The following is a 19,341-nucleotide window of genomic DNA, read 5'->3' on the forward strand; positions in this document are numbered from 1 at the left end:
TGCAGGACTGGAAGGCTGAATGTTGTCACCGTTTAAAAGAGGAAGAGAGCGAGAAACTGACTAACTATAGGTTAAAGAGGCAGTAAGAGCTTGAAGCCAGGGACAGATTTAAACATCAAACTGAGACATCAACTCTCCCTCTGCAGATTAGAGAGGCCTCCACTAGTCGGGTTGACCATGGACGTTGTATCCTGGCTGCCAAGATACGCAGGCCCGGGCAGTACAACACAGAGAGCAAGCTGTTGCCCATGTAACAGGCTCCCCTTCTCCAAGCATCTGATGAGCCCAAAGGTATGGCAGAGACCGACACAGTTTGGTACCAGCAGCTTCGCAGGAATTGCCAGTCAGCGCTGAGCTCAACATAGCACTGCCTCAGGGACTCCAGCTCCAGATTTTTCCCCTCAGGGTTTTCTCCCGAAGCCTTCCCCATGAGTAAGTATAGTCGCAAGGCAGCGGGAGTTTGAGATCAGAGTTTTCCTTTTCCTGGACGAGCTGATGAGCCCCATCTGCCTGTAGCGACTGGTTTTAAAGCACAGGTAACCCACCTTTGTCCCTTCTCCCGTCAGTAAAAACGGTTCCACCAGGTTTAGTAGCTGAGCCACACGTGAAAGCCAGGAGCTGGACTTGGTTGTCAGAGATATCTGAGATGCACGCTACTGGGAACACTTAATAGGTAGTGGGAGCTTACCCCCACGACCTTCTCACTAGGCTATGATAACTTTAAGGAACCCCTCAGATATTATCTGACCTACTGAGTGGTTCCTGCATATTTTGTTTTTATTTCATACATTCAACATCTCTCTTGTTTGATGTTCGTCAGCTGTGAAAGGGAACGAACGTGCCCAGTGGTGGTGAATGAATACGATTTTTGCAAATTAGGATTAAGGGCAGCAGAACTTTGGATGAGCTGAAATCTATTTTGGGTGAAAGAGGGAAGACCAGCCACAAGTGATAACAATGAGCAGAGATGGATGAGAAAGCATCAGGTTTCGGCTAACATCCAAGCAGATCTACCATTCAGTAAGTCACAATTCTCTCTTGTTCAATGGTACCAGATACATTTTGGTGTCCATTTTTCTACAAAGAATCTTAACATTTACAAAATACTTTCAGAGAGATGTGCAGAGTATGCTGTTACAAAAACATCTCCACTTTTGATTGGAATCAACCTCTCCAGAAATTGATGGGAGACATCTGTGGTTTGCCGGACTCAGGAACATCTGTTGCCGGACGATACATTTTTTAAAAATATGATGCACTTTTATCTGAACCAGGAGTCATTGCTTACACTCAGAATAATTTTATTCAAATATACAGTGCAGAATTTAGCTCTACTCGGCAAAATAAAAGCTTATAACCAAAGCAAGGTCGCCTCTGGGGAAAATGCTAATGGATAATCTAAGATGTATGGCTTTCTGAACAGTTAGACAGATTACAGAAGAATACAGACTCCTTAGCAATTTACAGGCAAGGAAACCGTTTTATTGATACTTCTATCAGCTACAGGGCTGTTAGGAATAAAGCTATCGATGGCATAATCAGCAATACTTTTCCCCTCCCTTCTCCACTGCTTTTGGAGTTTTGTGCCCAGTTCCAGTCTCTGTGTTAGGAAGGATGTCAGAGCCCTTGAGAAGATGCAAAAATGATGGGGCAGAATGGCTTCAAGGATGAGGCATTTTAGTTACAAGATCAAACTAGAGAAGTTGGGGCTGTTCTTTAGGATGGTGGTGACTACTGGCAGCTCGGGTTGAGGCGTTTGATACTGTGGGGCTTTCCAATCTTGGCAATTAGCTTGCAGACATTTCATCATCAGTCACGGTGACATCCTCAGTGGCAATTGGTAGTGTTTCCCGCTGGGAGTGCTCGCGTTTATAGCCCCATTCTCTTGCCTCGATCCCGTTTGGCTACCCTTCATTTGACCTTTGAGTTCTATTGGCTCCCGTTTCTTTGGCCCTTAGAGGTTTATAGATGTCATCTATTCCAATGTTAGTTTACGGAGTTATCAGAAGAGAATCGTGCTTCTAAAAATGGCTGTTGGTTTGTGAGTGATTGTGTTTCCGTGAGGCTCGAGCAGTCAAGCTGTTTCAATGCGTGTTGAGGAAGGCCTGTGCGATCTTCCCTCCTTAGTAAGCATCTCCTGATGAAGTTCTGTGGGTAACCGTTGTTCTGGAGCACTTTGAATAAGTGCTCCTCTTCCCTGGCACTGCCGTGCTTGCTCCAGAACGACCTGCACTACATCAAGAATGTATCAGAAATGAGATCTCAACAGTTCGAACTTCACGGAATCACAATCGCTCACAAACCAACAGCGACTTTAAGGAAGCTTGTCTCAAGAACCGAGGTACCAGTAAAGACAACCGACAAAAGTAATTTGGTGTACGGGTTCACCTGTGGAGACTGCAACAAGAACTACGTCAGCCAGACAGGACGTAAACTCTGAATTCGTATACAGGAACACGAACTGGTGGTACAGAGACACAATGCACTTTAACTGGGACACAGCACAGCCAAACATGAGGCAGGCACAAGAATTTTTGGATATTAAGATAAGAGAGAAGTTTTCCCCATTAACAAATGGTTTAAGAACAAAGAGGCAACATTATGGGCAAAAACATTGCAGAAAATGAGGTAAAGCATTTGTGTGCAGGGAAATTATAATGTGGAACACTGTCAGAGAGTTGGAAACTGATCAAATGGCTTCCAAGAGGGAATTGGACTGGCACTCGAAAGAAAGCAACTTGCAGGACAATGGGAATAAAATGGATTTGGCCGTGAGTAAGCAGCTCTACAAGGGGCTGTCATGGTTTTAATAGCTGAATGGCCTCCCGTGCTGTAAAAATTCTATGATTCTGTACAAAAGTGACTCCCAGGCTTTGAGAATTGCCTCAAATCATTGAGTTATAATTCAGCTTGGAAATGCAAGGTGGATTGCAGACCCATTTGAAGGTTATGGGGCTGTGTTTATTTTGTTGTGTATGCCAATGGGAATTGCGCTTACAAACAGCTGAGAAAACCTCACAGTTCACAGAACTCTATATTTTCACACCTGTTTGGGAAATATTAGTTATTTTAAAATAGCCATTCCATGATCAAATAACCACTGGTGGATTTAAACAGTCTCTTACATTCACAGGTGTCAGTGTATTTGGTACAGACCTGCCCAACGAGGCAACAGTCATCACGTTGTTGCCACTGGGGGGCAGTTTCATTGTAGACTGCTACCTCCCAACTCCTCAACCCGGATTCAATCCCAACCTCAGATAATACCTTTATGGAGTTTGTACATTCTCTGGAAACGTGTGGAATTCCTGCTGCACGCTGACATTGTGGTGGTAGGTCGATTACTCCTTATTGTAAGTCAACAGCAAAAGATAACAAAGGGGAATTGACAGACGTGTCACATTAGCCCTGCGGCTAAAGGCTGATTTATACTTCTGCGTAGTAGCCTACGCAAGTGGCCTACGCCACTGTGAGCATTTATACTTGTGTGTTGGTGTGTCTGTGTCACTCTGCAATTCACCGCCAAAACGCTAGTTGGTGGTGGGGTTTCTATGCCACTGTGTTGGGTTTCTTCGTGTTGAAACTCAACATGAAGAAACTCAAACTTCAAACAATGGCGACTGAAACTGAAGGAGGGTGAATTTTCTGTGCTTGTCCGGCCACTGAGAGACATGGACGAGGAAATGGATTTCAAATATTTTCGGATGTCGGCAGGTAGATTTGACGATTTGGTTCATCGTCTCCAACCATTTATTTTGTACCAATGTACGCACAGTATACTCAGAGACTGGCAATCACTATTGTGGAAGTCAACAGGCTGCAGCAGCTAGCTGCAAACTGGTGACAAGCACAGGGTCCTCCATAATTTCGGAGGTCTGTAAAGTTTTATGGAAAGCATTGCAGCCAGAGTTCCTTCCCTGCCCTTCAGTCACCCAATGGCAAGCTATCGCAGCGTAGGAGGAAATGCGATGCTACCAAGTGGACCAATCACAGTTGTTGCGGTCTGTGTCGCCGTGACGAGTAGTTACATTTTTGGGGAGGTTCCGCGTCAGGCTGCGGCGTAGGGTACGGCCTAGGGTATGGCATAGGGTATGCGGCTACGCCGTACCTACAGTGTCAATTTGACGCACAAGTATAAATTAGCCTTTACTATAACGCGTTGTACTTCAGTGTTTCTCTTTCACCTGTATCTACTAATCGCCATTAAGCCCAAGTGCTTTCGGTCTAATTGGATTCTCAGTAAGCTCAGGTGCGGAGTCATACTGTGTGTTCGGGAGAATGATTTGTCTCCGATCTCTGTTGATATTTCTATGTCTAACCTCTCCTTTCCGTCAATTCGTGGGGAGTCTGCCGGTCATCCACACCCGGATTGAGTTTGTGCCGGTGCTCACCGTTACAGAGTCTGCCGTCCTATGCATCTGGGTTGAGTCTGTGACAGCAGCCACCATGACGGGGGGATGGAGAGAGAGCTAAAACGTGGGGAGAGGAATGGAAGTGGGATTGCTTTCCTGTGAGCTAGCATGGAGTCAATGGCTTAACTCAGCACCTTTTGTGTTCATTTAGTAAGTAGATAGAAAGAGCGGCACATGAAGGAGAAAGCCCCAGTACCAATGTCCTGGAATATTATCGTTATCGTTAGGAGAAGATAGACCATCACAACACAGTGGAGACACTTTGCCAACAACCTTTTAACCGAAGATCAACCCAACCCTTCTCTCCCACATAGCCTTCCATTTTTATAGAACATAGCATTCTTGCTTTATCTAACATGTTCTTCCATAGGTTCTCGATTAGTCAGGGCATGAGGGATATGGGGAGAAGGCAGGAGACTGGGGCTGACAGGGAAAATGGATCAGCCATGATGACATCGTGGAACAGATTTTGGATTTCAGCTCCATTCCAGAACGTTTATTTTTAATGTTGTGGATGAAAATGAGGTGGAATATGTTGCCCTTGCTCTTCCTCCTCCATTTTTGAATTGATTGGTGTGTTGCATCCAATTGGGTCTCTACGTTTTGGGAAGGATGTGAAAGGCTGAGAGAAGAGGTGGAAACGGTTGACTAGAATAGTTCCAGGGGATGTCGTCAAAATTGCTGGCAGTTGTTGCATTAACTGTCTGAATTGAAGAGGCATTTAGGAATCAATGATACAAGAGAGAGTGACATCATGTGTAGAATAGATGGGTTTATAACAACAATCCCATAGTTTCATGGTTTTTGTTACTGAGACCAGCTTTCTTTTCAAATAAAATCTAGTTTTATTTAAATTTTTGAATTTGCCTAATCATAGCTACCATGGTGGGATTTGAATTCCCATCTCCCTGTTAATGCCTTGCACCTGCTTTCTACCATTTCTCTGCAGCACACAATCAAGTTCTGCTATGCCACAATCACGTTGAATGTAGAATAGACCCAAACCTGCCCTGTTCTGCTCCTATCGTCAACATATACTTTACTTGGAGTTTGAAGAGATTTGGCGTGTCAACAAATACACTCAAAAACTTCTATAGTTGTACCATGGAGAGCATTCTGACAGGCTGCATCACTGTCTGGTATGGAGGGGCTACTGCACAGGACTGAAAGAAGCTGCAGAGGGTTGTTAATCTAGTCAGCTCCATTTTGGTCTCGAGCTTACAAAGTACCCAGGACATTTTTAGGGAGCGGTGTCTCAGAAAGGCAGTGGTCATTATTGAGGACCTCCAGCACCCAGGGCATGCCCCTTTCTCACTGTTACCATCAGGTAGGAGGTACAGACTCAGCGATTCAGGAACAGCTTCTTCCTCTCTGCCATCCGATTCCTAAATAGACATTGAAGCTTTGGCACTACCTTGCTTTTTTATATACACTATTTCTGTTTTTGCACATTTTTAATCTCTTCAATATACATAATTGATTTACTTGGAAAACATAGAAAATCTACAGCACAATACAGGCCTTTCAGCCCACAAAGTTATACTGAAAATGTACCTACCTTAGAAATTACTAGGGTTACCCATAGCCCTCTATTTTCCTAAGCTCCATGTACCTATCCAAAAATCTCTTAAAAAACCCTATCGTATCCGTGTCCACCACCATTGCCGGCAGTCCATTCCACACACTCACCACTCTCTGAGTCAAAAACTTACCCCTGACATCTCCTCTGTACCTACTCCCCAGCACCTTAAACCTGTACCCCCTTGTGGCAACCAATTCAGCCCTGGGAAAAAGCCTCTGACTATCCACATGATCAATGCCTCTCATCATCTTATACACCTCTATCAGGTCACCTCTCATCCTCTGTCGCTCCAAGGAGTAAAGGCCGAGTTCGCTCAACCTGTTTTCATAAGGCATGACCCCCCCCCCCAATCCAGGCAATATCCTTGTAAATCTCCTCTGCACCTTTTCTATGGTTCCCACATCCTTCCTGTAGTGAGGCGACCAGAACTGAGCACAGTACTCCAAGTGGGGTCTGACCAGGGTCCTATATAGCTGCAACATTACCTCTTGGCTCCTAAATTCAATTCCACGATTGATGAAGGCCAATACACTGTATGCCTTCTTAACCACAGAGTCAACCTGCGCAGCTGCTTTGAGTGTCCTGTGGACTCGGACCCCAACATCCCTCTGATCCTCCACACGGCCAAGAGTCTTACCATTAATACTATATTCTGCCATCATATTTGACCTCCAAAATCAACCACTTCACACTTATCTGGGTTGAACTCCAACTGCCACTTCTCAGCCCAGTTTTGCATCCTATCAATGTCCCGCTGCAACCTCTGACAGCCCTCCACACTATCCACGACACCCCGAACCTTTGTGTTATCAGCAAACTTACTAACCCATCCCTCCACTTCCTCATCGAGGTCATTTATAAAAATCACAAAGAGTAAGGGTCCCAGAACAGATCCCTGAGGCACACCACTGGTCACCGACCTCCATGCAGAATATGACCCATCTACAACCACTCTTTGCCTTCAATGGGCAAGCCATTTCTGGATCCACAAAGCAATGTCCCCTTGGATCCCATGCCTCCTTACTTTTTCAAAAAGTTTGCATGGGGTATCTTATCAAATGCCTTGCTGAAATCCATATAAATTACATCTACTGCTCTACCTTCATCAACACGTTTAGTCACATCCTCAAAAAATTCAATCAGTCTTGTAAGGCACGACCTGCCCTTGACAAAGCCACACTAACTATTCCTAATCATATTATACCTCTCCAAATGTTCGTAAATCCTGCCTCTAAGGATCTTCTCCATCAACTTACCAACCACTGAGGTAAGACTCACTGGTCTATAATTTCCTGGGCTATCTCTACTCCCTTTCTTGAATAAGGGAACAACATCTCCAACCCTCCAATCCTCTGGAACCTCTCCTGTCCCTATTGATGATCTCCCACCACGACAACTCTGTTATTATTACACCTTTCTAGGGTCTGTTTCTCTATCTGCTCCCTGATATCCCTGTTACTATTGGGCGGCCTATAAAAAACACCCAGTAGAGTTATTGACCCCTTCCTGTTCCTAACCCCCACCCACAGAGACTCTGTAGACAATCCCTCCATGATGTCCACCCTTTCTGCAGACATGACACTATCTTTGATCAACAGTGCCACACCCCCACCTCTTTTGCCTCCCTCCCTGTCCTTTCTGAAACATTTAAAACTACTTATTTATTATTATGTTTTATTTTATTCTTTTCCTCTGCTAGATTATGTATTCCATTGAATTGTTGCTGCTAAGTTAACGGATTTTACGTCACATGCCGGTGATAATAAACCTGATTCTGATTTCTATGTTTTGATTGCAATTGGCAATCTGTGTTTAAATTGCATTCAAAGTTCATGTTTTTCCTCAAGGTGAGGTTGTGTTTTAAATTTTTGATTCTTAACATAATCATGCACAGTGTTACAGAATCTAAACTAATTTTCAATAAATCCTTGAAAATTAGTTTCTGAGTGCCAATCTGGTCCAAAGTTATTAATGTAACTCTAACTAATTGAGCTTGTCCCAAAGAAATAAACATTTTGTCCACTGCCTGAGTTTAAACAGATTAAACTAGATAAAATCATTCACTAGTTTCAGCAGTGTCAGTTTTGCAATAAACTCAATCTATTGTTTAATATTTAAAATGAGAAAAAAGGCAGTTCCACAATTTTAAAAAATCACTTGGCAAGCCAGGCAGCATCAATGGAGAGTGAAACATAGGTAATGAAACAGGTTGATGACCTTCAATCAGAATTAAGGCCAACCTGGATTTTAACAGTATTTTAACTTCTATATAGTTTTTTAGCTCAATCTCTGTCCAAATGAGTGCAATTAGGGAGGGATGGTCCTGGTTGGGAGCATTTTTAAACCAAGGCAAAAAATTCAGGAACATTTGATTAGGACTCTATGTTATATTTAAAATGTTGTTGATGTACTATACCCACAGATTTTATCTTAAGCTGATACTTTAGCACTGAAGCGCATTCAGTTGGTGAGGAAAACATTTGGCATGCTTGCCTTCCATTGTTATGGCACTGAGTACAAGAACTGAGATGACATGTTCCAGCTGACGTTGGTGAAACTGAACTTGAAGTATTGTGTACAGTTCAAGTTGCCCAGCTGTAGGAAAGGTGTTTTTAAGCTAGAGACTGTCTAGAAAGATGTTGCCTGGACTGGATGGTTTGAATTTCTTCTATAGATGTACCATAGAGAGCATTCTGACAGACTGCATCACTGTCTGGTATGGGGGAGGAGGGGCTACTCCACAGGACCGAAAGAAGCTGCAGAAGGTTATAAATTTAGTCAGCTCCATCTTGGGTACTAGCCTAGAAAGTACACCGGACATCTTCAGGGAGCAGTGTCTCAGAAAGGCAGCGTCCATTATTAAGGACATCCAGCACCCAGGGCACATCCTTTTCTGACTGTTGCCATCAGGTAGGAGATACAGAAGCCTGAAGGCACACACTCAGCGATTCAGGAACAGCTTCTTCCCCTCTGCCATCTGATTCCTAAATGGACATTGAACCCTTGGACACTACCTCACTTTTTAAAATATACAGTATTTCTGTGTTTGCATGTTTTTTAATCTATTCAATATATAATCAGTAATTGATTTATTTATTTATTATTACTATTTTTATTTTTTTCTCTTCTGTATTACTTATTGCATAGAACTGCTGCTGCTAAGTTAACAAATTTCACATCACATGCCGGTGATAATAAACCTGATTCTGAATTATAAGGAGAAATTGGAGAGGTTGGGTTATTTTCCTTGGAGTGTAGGAGACTGAAGGGTGAATGTCAGTACATAAAATAATGAGGGGCATAGATACATTGGATGGTCACAGTCCTTTTCCTAGGATAAGGGAAAAATAGATGAAAAAGGTTTAAAGGGGACTTGAGGGGCAAACTTATCACAGGTTGGGTTTCTGGAATGGGGCACCAGAAGAAGTGCAGAGGCAGAACTATTACAAGGTTTAAGAGATTTGGACAGATATGTGGATAGGGTATGTGCTAAACGCAGGTAAATGGGATTAGCTGAAACAGGATCCTTGGCCAGCATGGACAAGTTGAGTAGAAGGGTTTGTTTCTCTGCTTTATAGCCATGGCTCTATGAGTACACAAGGTTGAACGAACATAGAAATAGGAACAGGAGCAGGCCATTCAGCCCTTTGAGCCTGCTCCCGTATTTATCAAATTCACAGCTGATCTTCTGCCTAGCACCATTGTCCACAACTACCCCATCAACTACTATCTAGGGATTTATTGATCTGTATTGATCTCAGTGATTGAGCATAGCCCTGGGGCTTGGAGAATTCCCTGTCATCTTGGTCTCGGTTCTAAAAGACCTGCTCTTTATTCTAAGATTGTAGGCCTAGTTTTCAACTCCTTGGTCATGAAAAACATCATCCCTGCATCCAGCTGGTTGTGCTTCTAAGTTTCCTCTCTTTCTTCTAAATTCTGCAGAACATCTGCTCAGTCTTGCCTCAAATGCTAAATATGTAACCAGTCTAATTAATCTTTGCTGTACTCTTTCTGTGCTGAGTATACTCGTTTTCCGGTAAGGAGACTGAAGCAATGCGCAAGTGTAGTCTCATGATTCAATCATTGTATCTTCCTCTCTACTCAGTCCTCTTGCCAGAAAAGGCAACACGGTATTTATTCTCCATGTTGCTCATCGAACCAGAGTTTAAAATTTCAGTGGCTTGTATAGTATAGGAGGTTGCTGAGGTCCCTTTGTTCATCAACACTATCCAGTTCCTCACTATTTAACATATCATTCAGTTTTTTATAATATGCAGTACAGTGTACAACACTATGTTTTTAAAAAAATTTTTTTTCCATCTGCCATGGTCTCACCCGCTCATTCAGCTTCCCCATATCATCTTGAAGATACTTTTTGGCTGGGAGGTGTTGATGGGAATTTGGAGAGAATAAAATAGGATAACTGTAAGATTGGTACTAATAAGTGGATGATGGTTGGTACTGACTCATTGGACCAAATTGTCAGGTCTGCACAGGCAGGCACCTCCCAGTCTCCACCCAGCTAACTGGAGTCACCTGCAGCCTATTTAAACCCAGCTCTCAGCCACAGTCTTTTGCTCACTCATCAAACGAACCAGCCTCAACCAGTTGCTCCTAGCCTTCAGTTACCTTGTTGCCTGTGGTGTTTAGTTTTTGTTCTCTCTTGTTTTGTGGCCCCTTGTGGCTTGTTATTTTTCAGCTTATTAGTAAGGTATCATTTATTGCTAAAAATATCTCCACTGCTCTGCTTTTGGGTTAGGCCTCTGCTACATGATGGGGGAACCAACAATTGACCCAGCAGAGTACCGTTGCCTAAAGGAAATCATCTGTCGACAGGAGTGCGCGATCCAGAAGCAGCAGAAAAACCGTCGGCTCGCCACTCTCAACAAACTCTCCGTCTCGATAGAGCAATCCCATGCCAGTCAATCTCCTCCCTCAGAGCCATGGATTCCAGCGCTCAAATGCCTTGGATCCCCAGTCCAATACCACAACTTCCTGTCCCAGTGCATATTACACTTAGAGTTACAACCATGTCTGTATTCTACAGACCGAGCCAGGATTGCCTTTGTTATTTGTCTCCTGACTGGGCGAGCTCTGACCTGGGCTGCTGCCAACTGGGACAATAAAAAAACACTATTTGTAATCAATATGATTTCACTGCTGGGATGCTCTGGTTTTTCAACCATCCTGGAAGCGGAAGGGGGTGTAGCGGTGGATACATTGTCTGCAGTCAAGGCTCACTCTCAGTGCTGGATTACACTGTGGAATTCGGGACCCTCCTGCTGACTGCAGCTGGAATGTGGAAATGCTGCCTGTCCATTGCCATCATGGTCTCTCTGAGCAAAATCAAAATGATCTGTCTGCCCAGGAGATGCCCACCAACCTCAAAAGCTTCATCATGCTGGCCCTTGAATTGAAAAGCGTCTTATGGAACTACCCTCCAAATCATCAGCCAAATCCCAGAACCACTTCCGGCAGCAGGATCCTCTTTGTCAAAGCCTCTGGCACTCACGCAGTTAGGGAGAGCTCCCTTAGAACCTCAGGAGCGTGTGCATCGGTGGAAAAACAACGTGGGTGCTCACTGCAGAGCCACTGATCACCCACTGCACCTGGGGAAAACAGCAATACTAGATAGAGACGAGGGGCCTTCCGTCTGGTAAGCTACCACCAGCCCCTTGTTCCAGCACCATAACCTGGCTCATTCTCTCTGTCCCCTTCCACACCCCAACGGCTCTATGCACACAGGAGGCCCTGGTGGATTCTGGCACAGCAAGTAATTTTCTGGACTGGACTGTCTCTTTCTTGCTCTCTCATTTGCCCTACCAAGCTGTATTTAGACTGAAGAGTAGGAGTTTGTCGAACAAAGCCTGTGGGACAATAGTGTTAAGTGCTAAGCCAAAATCCAGAATCAGCATTTTGCCGTAAGTGTGCTTGTTTTCTGGATGTGTCGGGGCCAGCTGAGAGACAGGTGCAGTGCCACCTGTCCTGGAGTGGTTCTGTCGGTAAGCATATTGGCGAGTGTCCAGTATGGCAGGAATGGAGATTGTGAAGTGTGTCATTGTCAGCCATTCAAAGCACTTCATGATGATAGGCATCAGTACCACTGGGCGGGAGTAGGTAGTGAAATCACAGGCTTTTTCCCCAGGGCTGGAGAAACAAGAACTAGAGGGCACAGGTTTGAGGTGAGAGGGGAACTTCTACATCCAGAGGGTGGGATCAGGTGGGCACCTCTTGCATCCAGAGGGTGGTCAGAATATGGAACGAGTGTTTGGAGAATGTGGTTCGGGCAGGTTCAGGTACATTCATAACTCTTAAAAGGTACTTTTAATGCATGGATTTTACTATTTTTAAAATTTAGCAATCGAGCATGGAGCGGGCCCTTTCAGCCCTTCAAGCCAGGTCGACAGATTAACCCTAACCAAATCTCGGGGCAATTTACAATGACCAATTAACCTTTTCAGTGTGTCTTTGGACTGTGGAGGAAAGCAGAGTACCCAGAGGAAACCCGCACATCCCACAAGGAGGACGTACAGACTCCAAAATTAAACTCCGAATTCTGATACCCCAAGATACAATAACATTGCACTGACTACAACACTACTGTGGTGTCTAGGAAAGGTTTAGAGCAGGAGCTTCCAATGGGTCCATGGACCCTTCAGTTAATAGTAGAGTCCATGGCATAAAAAAGGTTGTGAACCCTAGCTTAGAGGGATATGGCCTAAGCACGGGTAAATGGGACTATCTCAGATGAGAATCATGGGCAACATGGACCAGTTGGACCGAAGGGCCTGTTTCTGTGATATTTGATTCTATAACTCCTTGCCCAACAGCACAATGGGAGTACCATTGCCAGCAGGCCTGCTGTGGCTCCTGAAGCTGGCTCCACTTCTCAAGGGCTCTTCACGTTGGCCTTGCCAGTGATCTGAAACATTAATGTTAGACAAAAATCTGGAAGTGTACCTGATTGCTGGTTTGCAGTTGGTTTGGTCACAGAGAGCTGCAAGGCCGAGAGTTTGGCTTTCATGGTGCGGATTCCATCAGTAAAACGGTTTTCTTGCCCTTTCAGCAACTGTTGCATTTGTCGGATTGCAGTTAACACCTTTTGTCTGCTCAGACAGTCCTGTACATTGGAAAAAAAACAATAAGCCGGTCAGTTCAGGGAAGATGGTGAAAGTTTATGCTCAGAAGTCTAAGGAAATTCAGCACACCTGTAAAGGCCCGCACCAGTTTTTAGAGTTACCACCAGAAAGCAGCAGATCTGGATGAAGCACAGCTTGGTGTAGCGGCTGCTCTGCCCAAGATCACAAGAAATTGCAGAGTTGTGAATATAGCCCAGTCCATCATGAAAACCATTTATCCCGTCTACACTTCTGGCTCCCTCAGGAAAGCAGCTAATGTAATCATGAACTCCCGCTATCCTGGTCATTCTCTCTTCTTCCCTGTTCCACCAGGCAGAAGATACAAAAGGTTGAGAACATATACCCCCAGGCTCTGGAACAGATGGATCTCACTATTGAGAGACTCTGGAATGAACCTCTTGTGCAATCAAGTTGAACTCCTGATCTCCAAATCTACCTTGTTGTGCTCCTTCCACTCTATTCATTTGCCTACACTGCTCTTCTTTTTCCCTGTAATGGTAACTCTATGTTCTGTATTCCGATTTCCCACCCCTCCCCTTTTGTACAACTCAGTGTATGGAATGATCTGTCTAGATGGAATTCAAACAATGCTTTTCACTTAAATTCAGTACATGTGGCAATCATAAACAAATTAATTGCTTTTAAAAAGCCTGCAGAATAAGTAGAACATGGTACCTGGCTTTGGACACCTCATGCATACTCAGACTGCTTAACCCATCTTGGGAAAACAGCCACTGAAGTCTCATGATAATAAAAACACCACAAGATAAAAGGCAGCAGACTGAATTTGGGAAAATGGGATCAGTACACATTTGTAGATACTTGTTGGCTGGCACGAACAGTGGGCTGAATGGCCTCATTCTGTTCTGTATAACTCTACATCTTTCTGAAAAGGACATGAAAGTTGCTATTAAAGTGCACTTTTCCCTCAACTAGCACCAACAACAGGTTATAAAAAATGCAGAGCACTAGAAGAACTCAGTGGGTCAAATAGAATCTGTGAGTGCAAAAGGAGTAAGTTGCCAGATGGGGTCAAGGTCCTGCCTCAGAACTGAGAGAGCAGAGGGATGGTTGCCACTGCGTTGCAGCATGGGAAGGTAGGACAGGGATGCCAGGTGTGTTGAAGGTAGACAGGTGGTGACAGGTGTGTTGAAGGTAGGACAGGGGATGACAGGTGTGTTGAAGGTAGGACAGGGGATGGCAGGTGTGTTGAAGGTAGGACAGGAGATGGCAGGTGTGTTGAAGGTAGGACGGGGGTGGTAGGTGTGTTGAAGGTAGGACAGGGGATGGTAGGTGTGTTGAAGGTAGGACAGGGGGTGGCAGGTGTATTGAAGGTAGAACAGGGGGTGGCAGATGTGTTAAAGGTAGGACAGGTGATGGCAGGTGTTTTGAAGGTTGGACAGGGGATGGCAGATGTGTTGAAGGTTGGACAGGGGATGGCAGATGTGTTGAAGGTAGGACAGGGGATGGCAGGTGATGGGTGGAAGCAGATGGATGTGGAAGAATGATGAGCAGATGGAACGCAAATGGAAAGGAAAATATCTCATATTACGCTTGGTTCTCTTGCAACGTAATTGTATGAACACTGAATTTTCCAAGGAGACACAAGGCACTGAAGATGCTGGAATCTGCAGCGACACATAGAACTGCTGGAAGAACCAGAACTGGGAGCATCTTTAGAGGAAAATGGACAGTTGGCATTTTGGGTCGAAACCCAAAACGAACTGATAAAGGGCCTTCATCTGGACTGATGGGGTCTTGATCTGAAATTTATTCCAGATGAAAATAATGGTTGGTGAGAATGTGGTGGTCTTGTGCTCCAGGCCTCTATGACAATAGGGTTTATGGAGGAACTTCAATGGAATGTGGAAGTTGACAACATGACGACTACTGAAGCTGAGGAGACAGACATTGAGATAGAGAAAATGTGAGCAGTGATGTAGGGTTTGTGGAAATTGTGCTGAAAGCAAGATGTTAGGCTGGAAGAATCAACCTACCAAATACCTTCTTATCATTAAGATATTCAAATGCAGAATATAGTTTGTCATCATTGTCTTATATGACATGAAATTTGTGTTTCTGCGGCAGCACTACAGTGCTAAGATAAAATTGTTATACAGTAAATTACAAAATAAATATGGGGTGCATAAAAAGGGGGGAAATGGTGATTGGCTTCCGGGGATAAGTCATGTGCCTAGTTGAAACAAAACCAGAAAATTCTTGAATGCACAGTAGGTCATGCAGCACCTATGGAGGGGGAACAGAAAGTTTCAGGTCATCTGTGTCACGGTGTGGGTTGACAATATCGGAACCCAAGTGCAGAGGAAAGGCAGGACTCTAATGTAGAGATGATGATGAAAGTTTATTCATAATAATTCCTAAAGAACATCGGTGGCTTGGCCGAACAACACCACGAGAAGTAACATTCTCAAAACTAGGACCCCCCAATTAGCACTAATCGGGCATCTACTTAAATAATACAAGCAACACGAATTCTCTGAGCATATCAAAATAAACTTAACAAGCTGAAGCAGAAGACTGCATTACAATGTGCGAGCCGCTCAAGAAAAACACGAGCAGCTGTAAACGATTGATGACTTTCGTTAAATAACAAGTTACCAGTTCAGGTGCTCTAAAAACCTTGGAGCCCAATGCTCTCCGGCGCCCCGCACGGGTGTGAAGAACTCAAAACAGTTTGTTTCTCTCCACTGCTGCTGCGTGGCCTGCAGAGTCCTCACGGCATTTTCTGTTTCATTTCACATTTCCAGCTTCAGCGGAATACGGGTAGCGGTTGGTGTAATGCTTTTAGATCACCAGAGACCCGGATTCAATTCTGCCATTGCCTGTAAGGAGTTTGTATGTTCTCCCCAAGACTGTGTGGAATTCCCCCCACATTCCAAAGATGTATGGGTTAGTAGGGCAATTGGTCACATAGGTGTAATTGGCAGCCCAGATTCAGTGGGCCAGTAGGGCCTGTTACTGTGGTGTATCTCTAAATAAAATTTAAAAATGATAATACATGTGCGGCATTTTTCTGATCAAAGGCTGAGACAGAGGCACAATTCCACACACTAAAGTGGAACTGAGTCTGTAATCCAGTGCAATAAAGGGCCAGAACCCATTGCAATAGAGATCTTGAATCTGATGCAAAGAGAATCCAGTAGAAATCAGACAAGAGGTCATTGTAACAGGAGCTGGAGCCCAGAGGAAAACAGACCACAATGAATGGACCCATGGAATAATGCACCTGCACCTCATGGAATAGAGCTCAGTTGATTATGGAGCACGCATGCAGTTAGAAAGAAGCCAGTGGGATAGCGTGCTAACCTATCTGGACTGGAAGAAAGTAATCAGTGCAATAAGGAATAGACCCATGAACGACAAACAGGGCTCCGTGAACAAGAGGGACCTCGAGTGCAATAAATCATTTCCCACTGGAACAGAGGACAAAATCATGATGGACACACTGGACAGAAGGCCGGTGTTAGGGGAGATGGGAACACACGGGACAGAGGACCAGTGCAATAGGATAAAGGACGGGCAAGCTGAGCGAAATGGAATAGTTTAATGCAGGAGTTCCCGACCTGGGGTCTACAGATCCCTCAGTTAATGACAGAGGTCCACAGCATTAGGAAGGTTGGGAACCTGTGGTCTAATGGAATGGGGACCAATGATGAATGAGAATAAGAGGAGCTGCAATTCTTAAATCTTTTGGAGAATGTCTGATTCTCTAGTCTCCAGTGGACTAGAGAAACAGAGCTGGAAGATGAGGAGGACCAAAACATTTGGAAAAGGGGATCCAAATCCAGTGGGTCAGGAGACTGGAACTAGTACAGCTGGAATAAGGACCAGAACTGAGTTGAAATCCAATGGACAGGAGCAGTGGGCAGAGGAACAGGGCATGGCGGAGGACTGCAGAACACTGAGGACCAAAACACCCGGCATAGAGAAGTGCTTCATGAAGTGCAAGAACACAGCGCAGCAGGTGAATAGGTAACCAATACGCATGAGATAGAGGACCTGGCGTCAGTAGGATAAGGACCAGGCACTGGTCGAACAGGGAACGAGAACCTGGTTGAACAGTGGCGTGTCCGCCCTCGCTTGCCACTGTAACCGAGAGGCTGGAGACTGTGTTACCACCGTGTTCACGGTAATGCTCGGACCTTTTCCTGTCGTCCGGTATTATATTGTAACTGAGGGCAATTTCATAGTCGTGTACACTATACCCTTGCCAAACGTTGAAAAATTGGTTAATATTGCGTATATAATTTCGGGTGATGAGCATATCAAATCAACACATTCCAATGTCTACTGAGCAGTAGGTGTTGGAAGGCTTGGAAGATTAGTTCAACCACGCAAATAGATCAGTTACACAGGGCAAGAAGTTGTACCGGCAGACACGTCCATCAGTAAGCACGAAGCTTCTCCGATGTCGACTCTGCGGTACATTACTTGTTCCGTGTTTGCTCACGCTTCTCGCGGATAAACTGTTTCACAACAACAGTAACGGCGCGGACTTGCCTGTGCAGCCTGTGACGGGCAGAAGCTGGAGAGCAGCAGGTACAGGAGAAGACAGCACGGAACTCCAGGAACCATATCTCCTCCGCTCCTTTACTCTGTTAGGTGCGAGCTTTCTTCCAACCCCAGGCGCGGAGAAACTGCCGGCATTCAATGGCAGGTGCATTCAGACCGAGTCGGTCGGGTCTGCAGGCTGCTAACTGAGGAGCTGCGAAACACTTTTCGAGGGAGTTCCTTTACCTCTCACAGCCGACTCATAAGCTTGCTGCTGCTGTCTCAGGTTCCCGGCAGAGTGACAGTGTCCCGCCTACTTCACGGAGATGGACGGCAGAGGAATTTAAAACAAGAGCATGGCTTCGATCATAATATTGTCCTCAAATAATGCGTCACCCTTTAAAAACACGCCGCGAATACAAAGGCAGGTTTATTAGCACTAACGTGCCCGGAAATATCTTGTTTTGCGGCAGCAGCTCTGCACAAGACAATAAGAGTCACGATAAACCACAAAAATAAATAAATAGTGCAAAAAAGTAATAACAACGTAGTAAATTACAAACACGAGAAAATCTGCAGATGCTGGAAATCCAAAGCAACACACGCAGAATGCTGGAGGAACTCGGCAGGCCAGGCAGCATCTATGGATAAGAGTAAAGAGTCGACGTTTCGGTTCGTGACCCTTCTTCAGGACTGAGAAGGAAGGGGGAAAACGCCGGAATAAAACGGTGGGTGAGGGGAAGAAGGCTCGGTAGAAGGTGGTAGGCGAAGCCCAGGAATCTGATTGGAGAGGAGAGTGGACCATAGCAGCTAGAGGAGGAGGAGGGGATCCAGGGGGTCGAAGTAGTGTTCATGGACCGTCAGAAAACTGACGATGGAGCGGAAGAAGCTGTTCCTAAACACAAGAGTTTCTGCAGATACTGTTCCTAAGTCGTTGAGTGAGATCTTCAGGTTCCCTGTACCTCCTCGCTGATGCTGCTAACGAGAAGAGGGCAGGTCCCATAAGGCGAGGGTCCTAAGAGATGGATTTAAAAAAAATTACTCAAAAATAACTAATCGTTGAACAAATATTTACATATACGAATGGATCAAAGTCGAATGTAATAAGAAATCTGAACGCAAAAAATGGATGAAATTGGTGAAAAAGTTTTAAATAATCTCGGATTAAACAAAGGAAAGTATTAACAAAAAAACTGGTGATGGGTCTTCCTAGTGTCAATGGAGGTTAAAAATATTTGGGATATTTTTAAACGTGAAATGCCATTTTTTCCTCGATGTTTTGAATACCAATTACATGTAAATATTAGAAAGAATTAGTACATCGATGCATGCAGAAATTATCATATGCAGATATTATGATGAATATTAAAATACTTTGTCATTGCTGTACACGGCAAGATTCTACGTGCCAAATGAGTGGAAGTTTTCCTGAGTGTGATTTTGGTCGAGGTAATATGTTTATCAAAGAACTCCCGACCCATGTCACTCGGGATGGGGTTGGGAAGGGGGCGGGTTTGGGTAGTTTAGTCCGTTTACAACCTCTTGTTGTTAGACATGATTCGTGCATGTGTCCAAAGGTACTTGAGACATGTGAGGTCATATTTCCCCTAAAATTTGCCTTGAACAATTCTGCCTGGCGTCCTGACTGACATTGTCAAAATCCGTGTCTAAATAATCACCTCCGATGAATAGAAGT

At 44.6% G+C, this 19,341-nt stretch overlaps 1 protein-coding gene across 1 annotated transcript in view; it reads right to left on the reverse strand.

The window, feature by feature from the left end:
- Nucleotides 1-18,619, reverse strand: part of LOC134342494 (fibulin-7) — a 60,011-nt gene extending 41,392 nt beyond the window's left edge. Inside the window, exons 1-2 of the mRNA XM_063040696.1 lie at nucleotides 17,655-18,619; nucleotides 12,955-13,114 (exon numbers count right to left, since the gene is read on the reverse strand). Of these exons, the coding sequence (XP_062896766.1) occupies nucleotides 12,955-13,114; nucleotides 17,655-17,729 (235 nt within the window). The 5' untranslated portion in view covers nucleotides 17,730-18,619. The remainder of the gene's footprint in view (nucleotides 1-12,954; nucleotides 13,115-17,654) is intronic.
- Between the last annotated feature and the right edge of the window lie 722 nt (nucleotides 18,620-19,341).

Source organism: Mobula hypostoma, chromosome 2 (genome assembly GCF_963921235.1).
Source record: "Mobula hypostoma chromosome 2, sMobHyp1.1, whole genome shotgun sequence".
NCBI classification, from domain to species: domain Eukaryota; kingdom Metazoa; phylum Chordata; class Chondrichthyes; order Myliobatiformes; family Myliobatidae; genus Mobula; species Mobula hypostoma.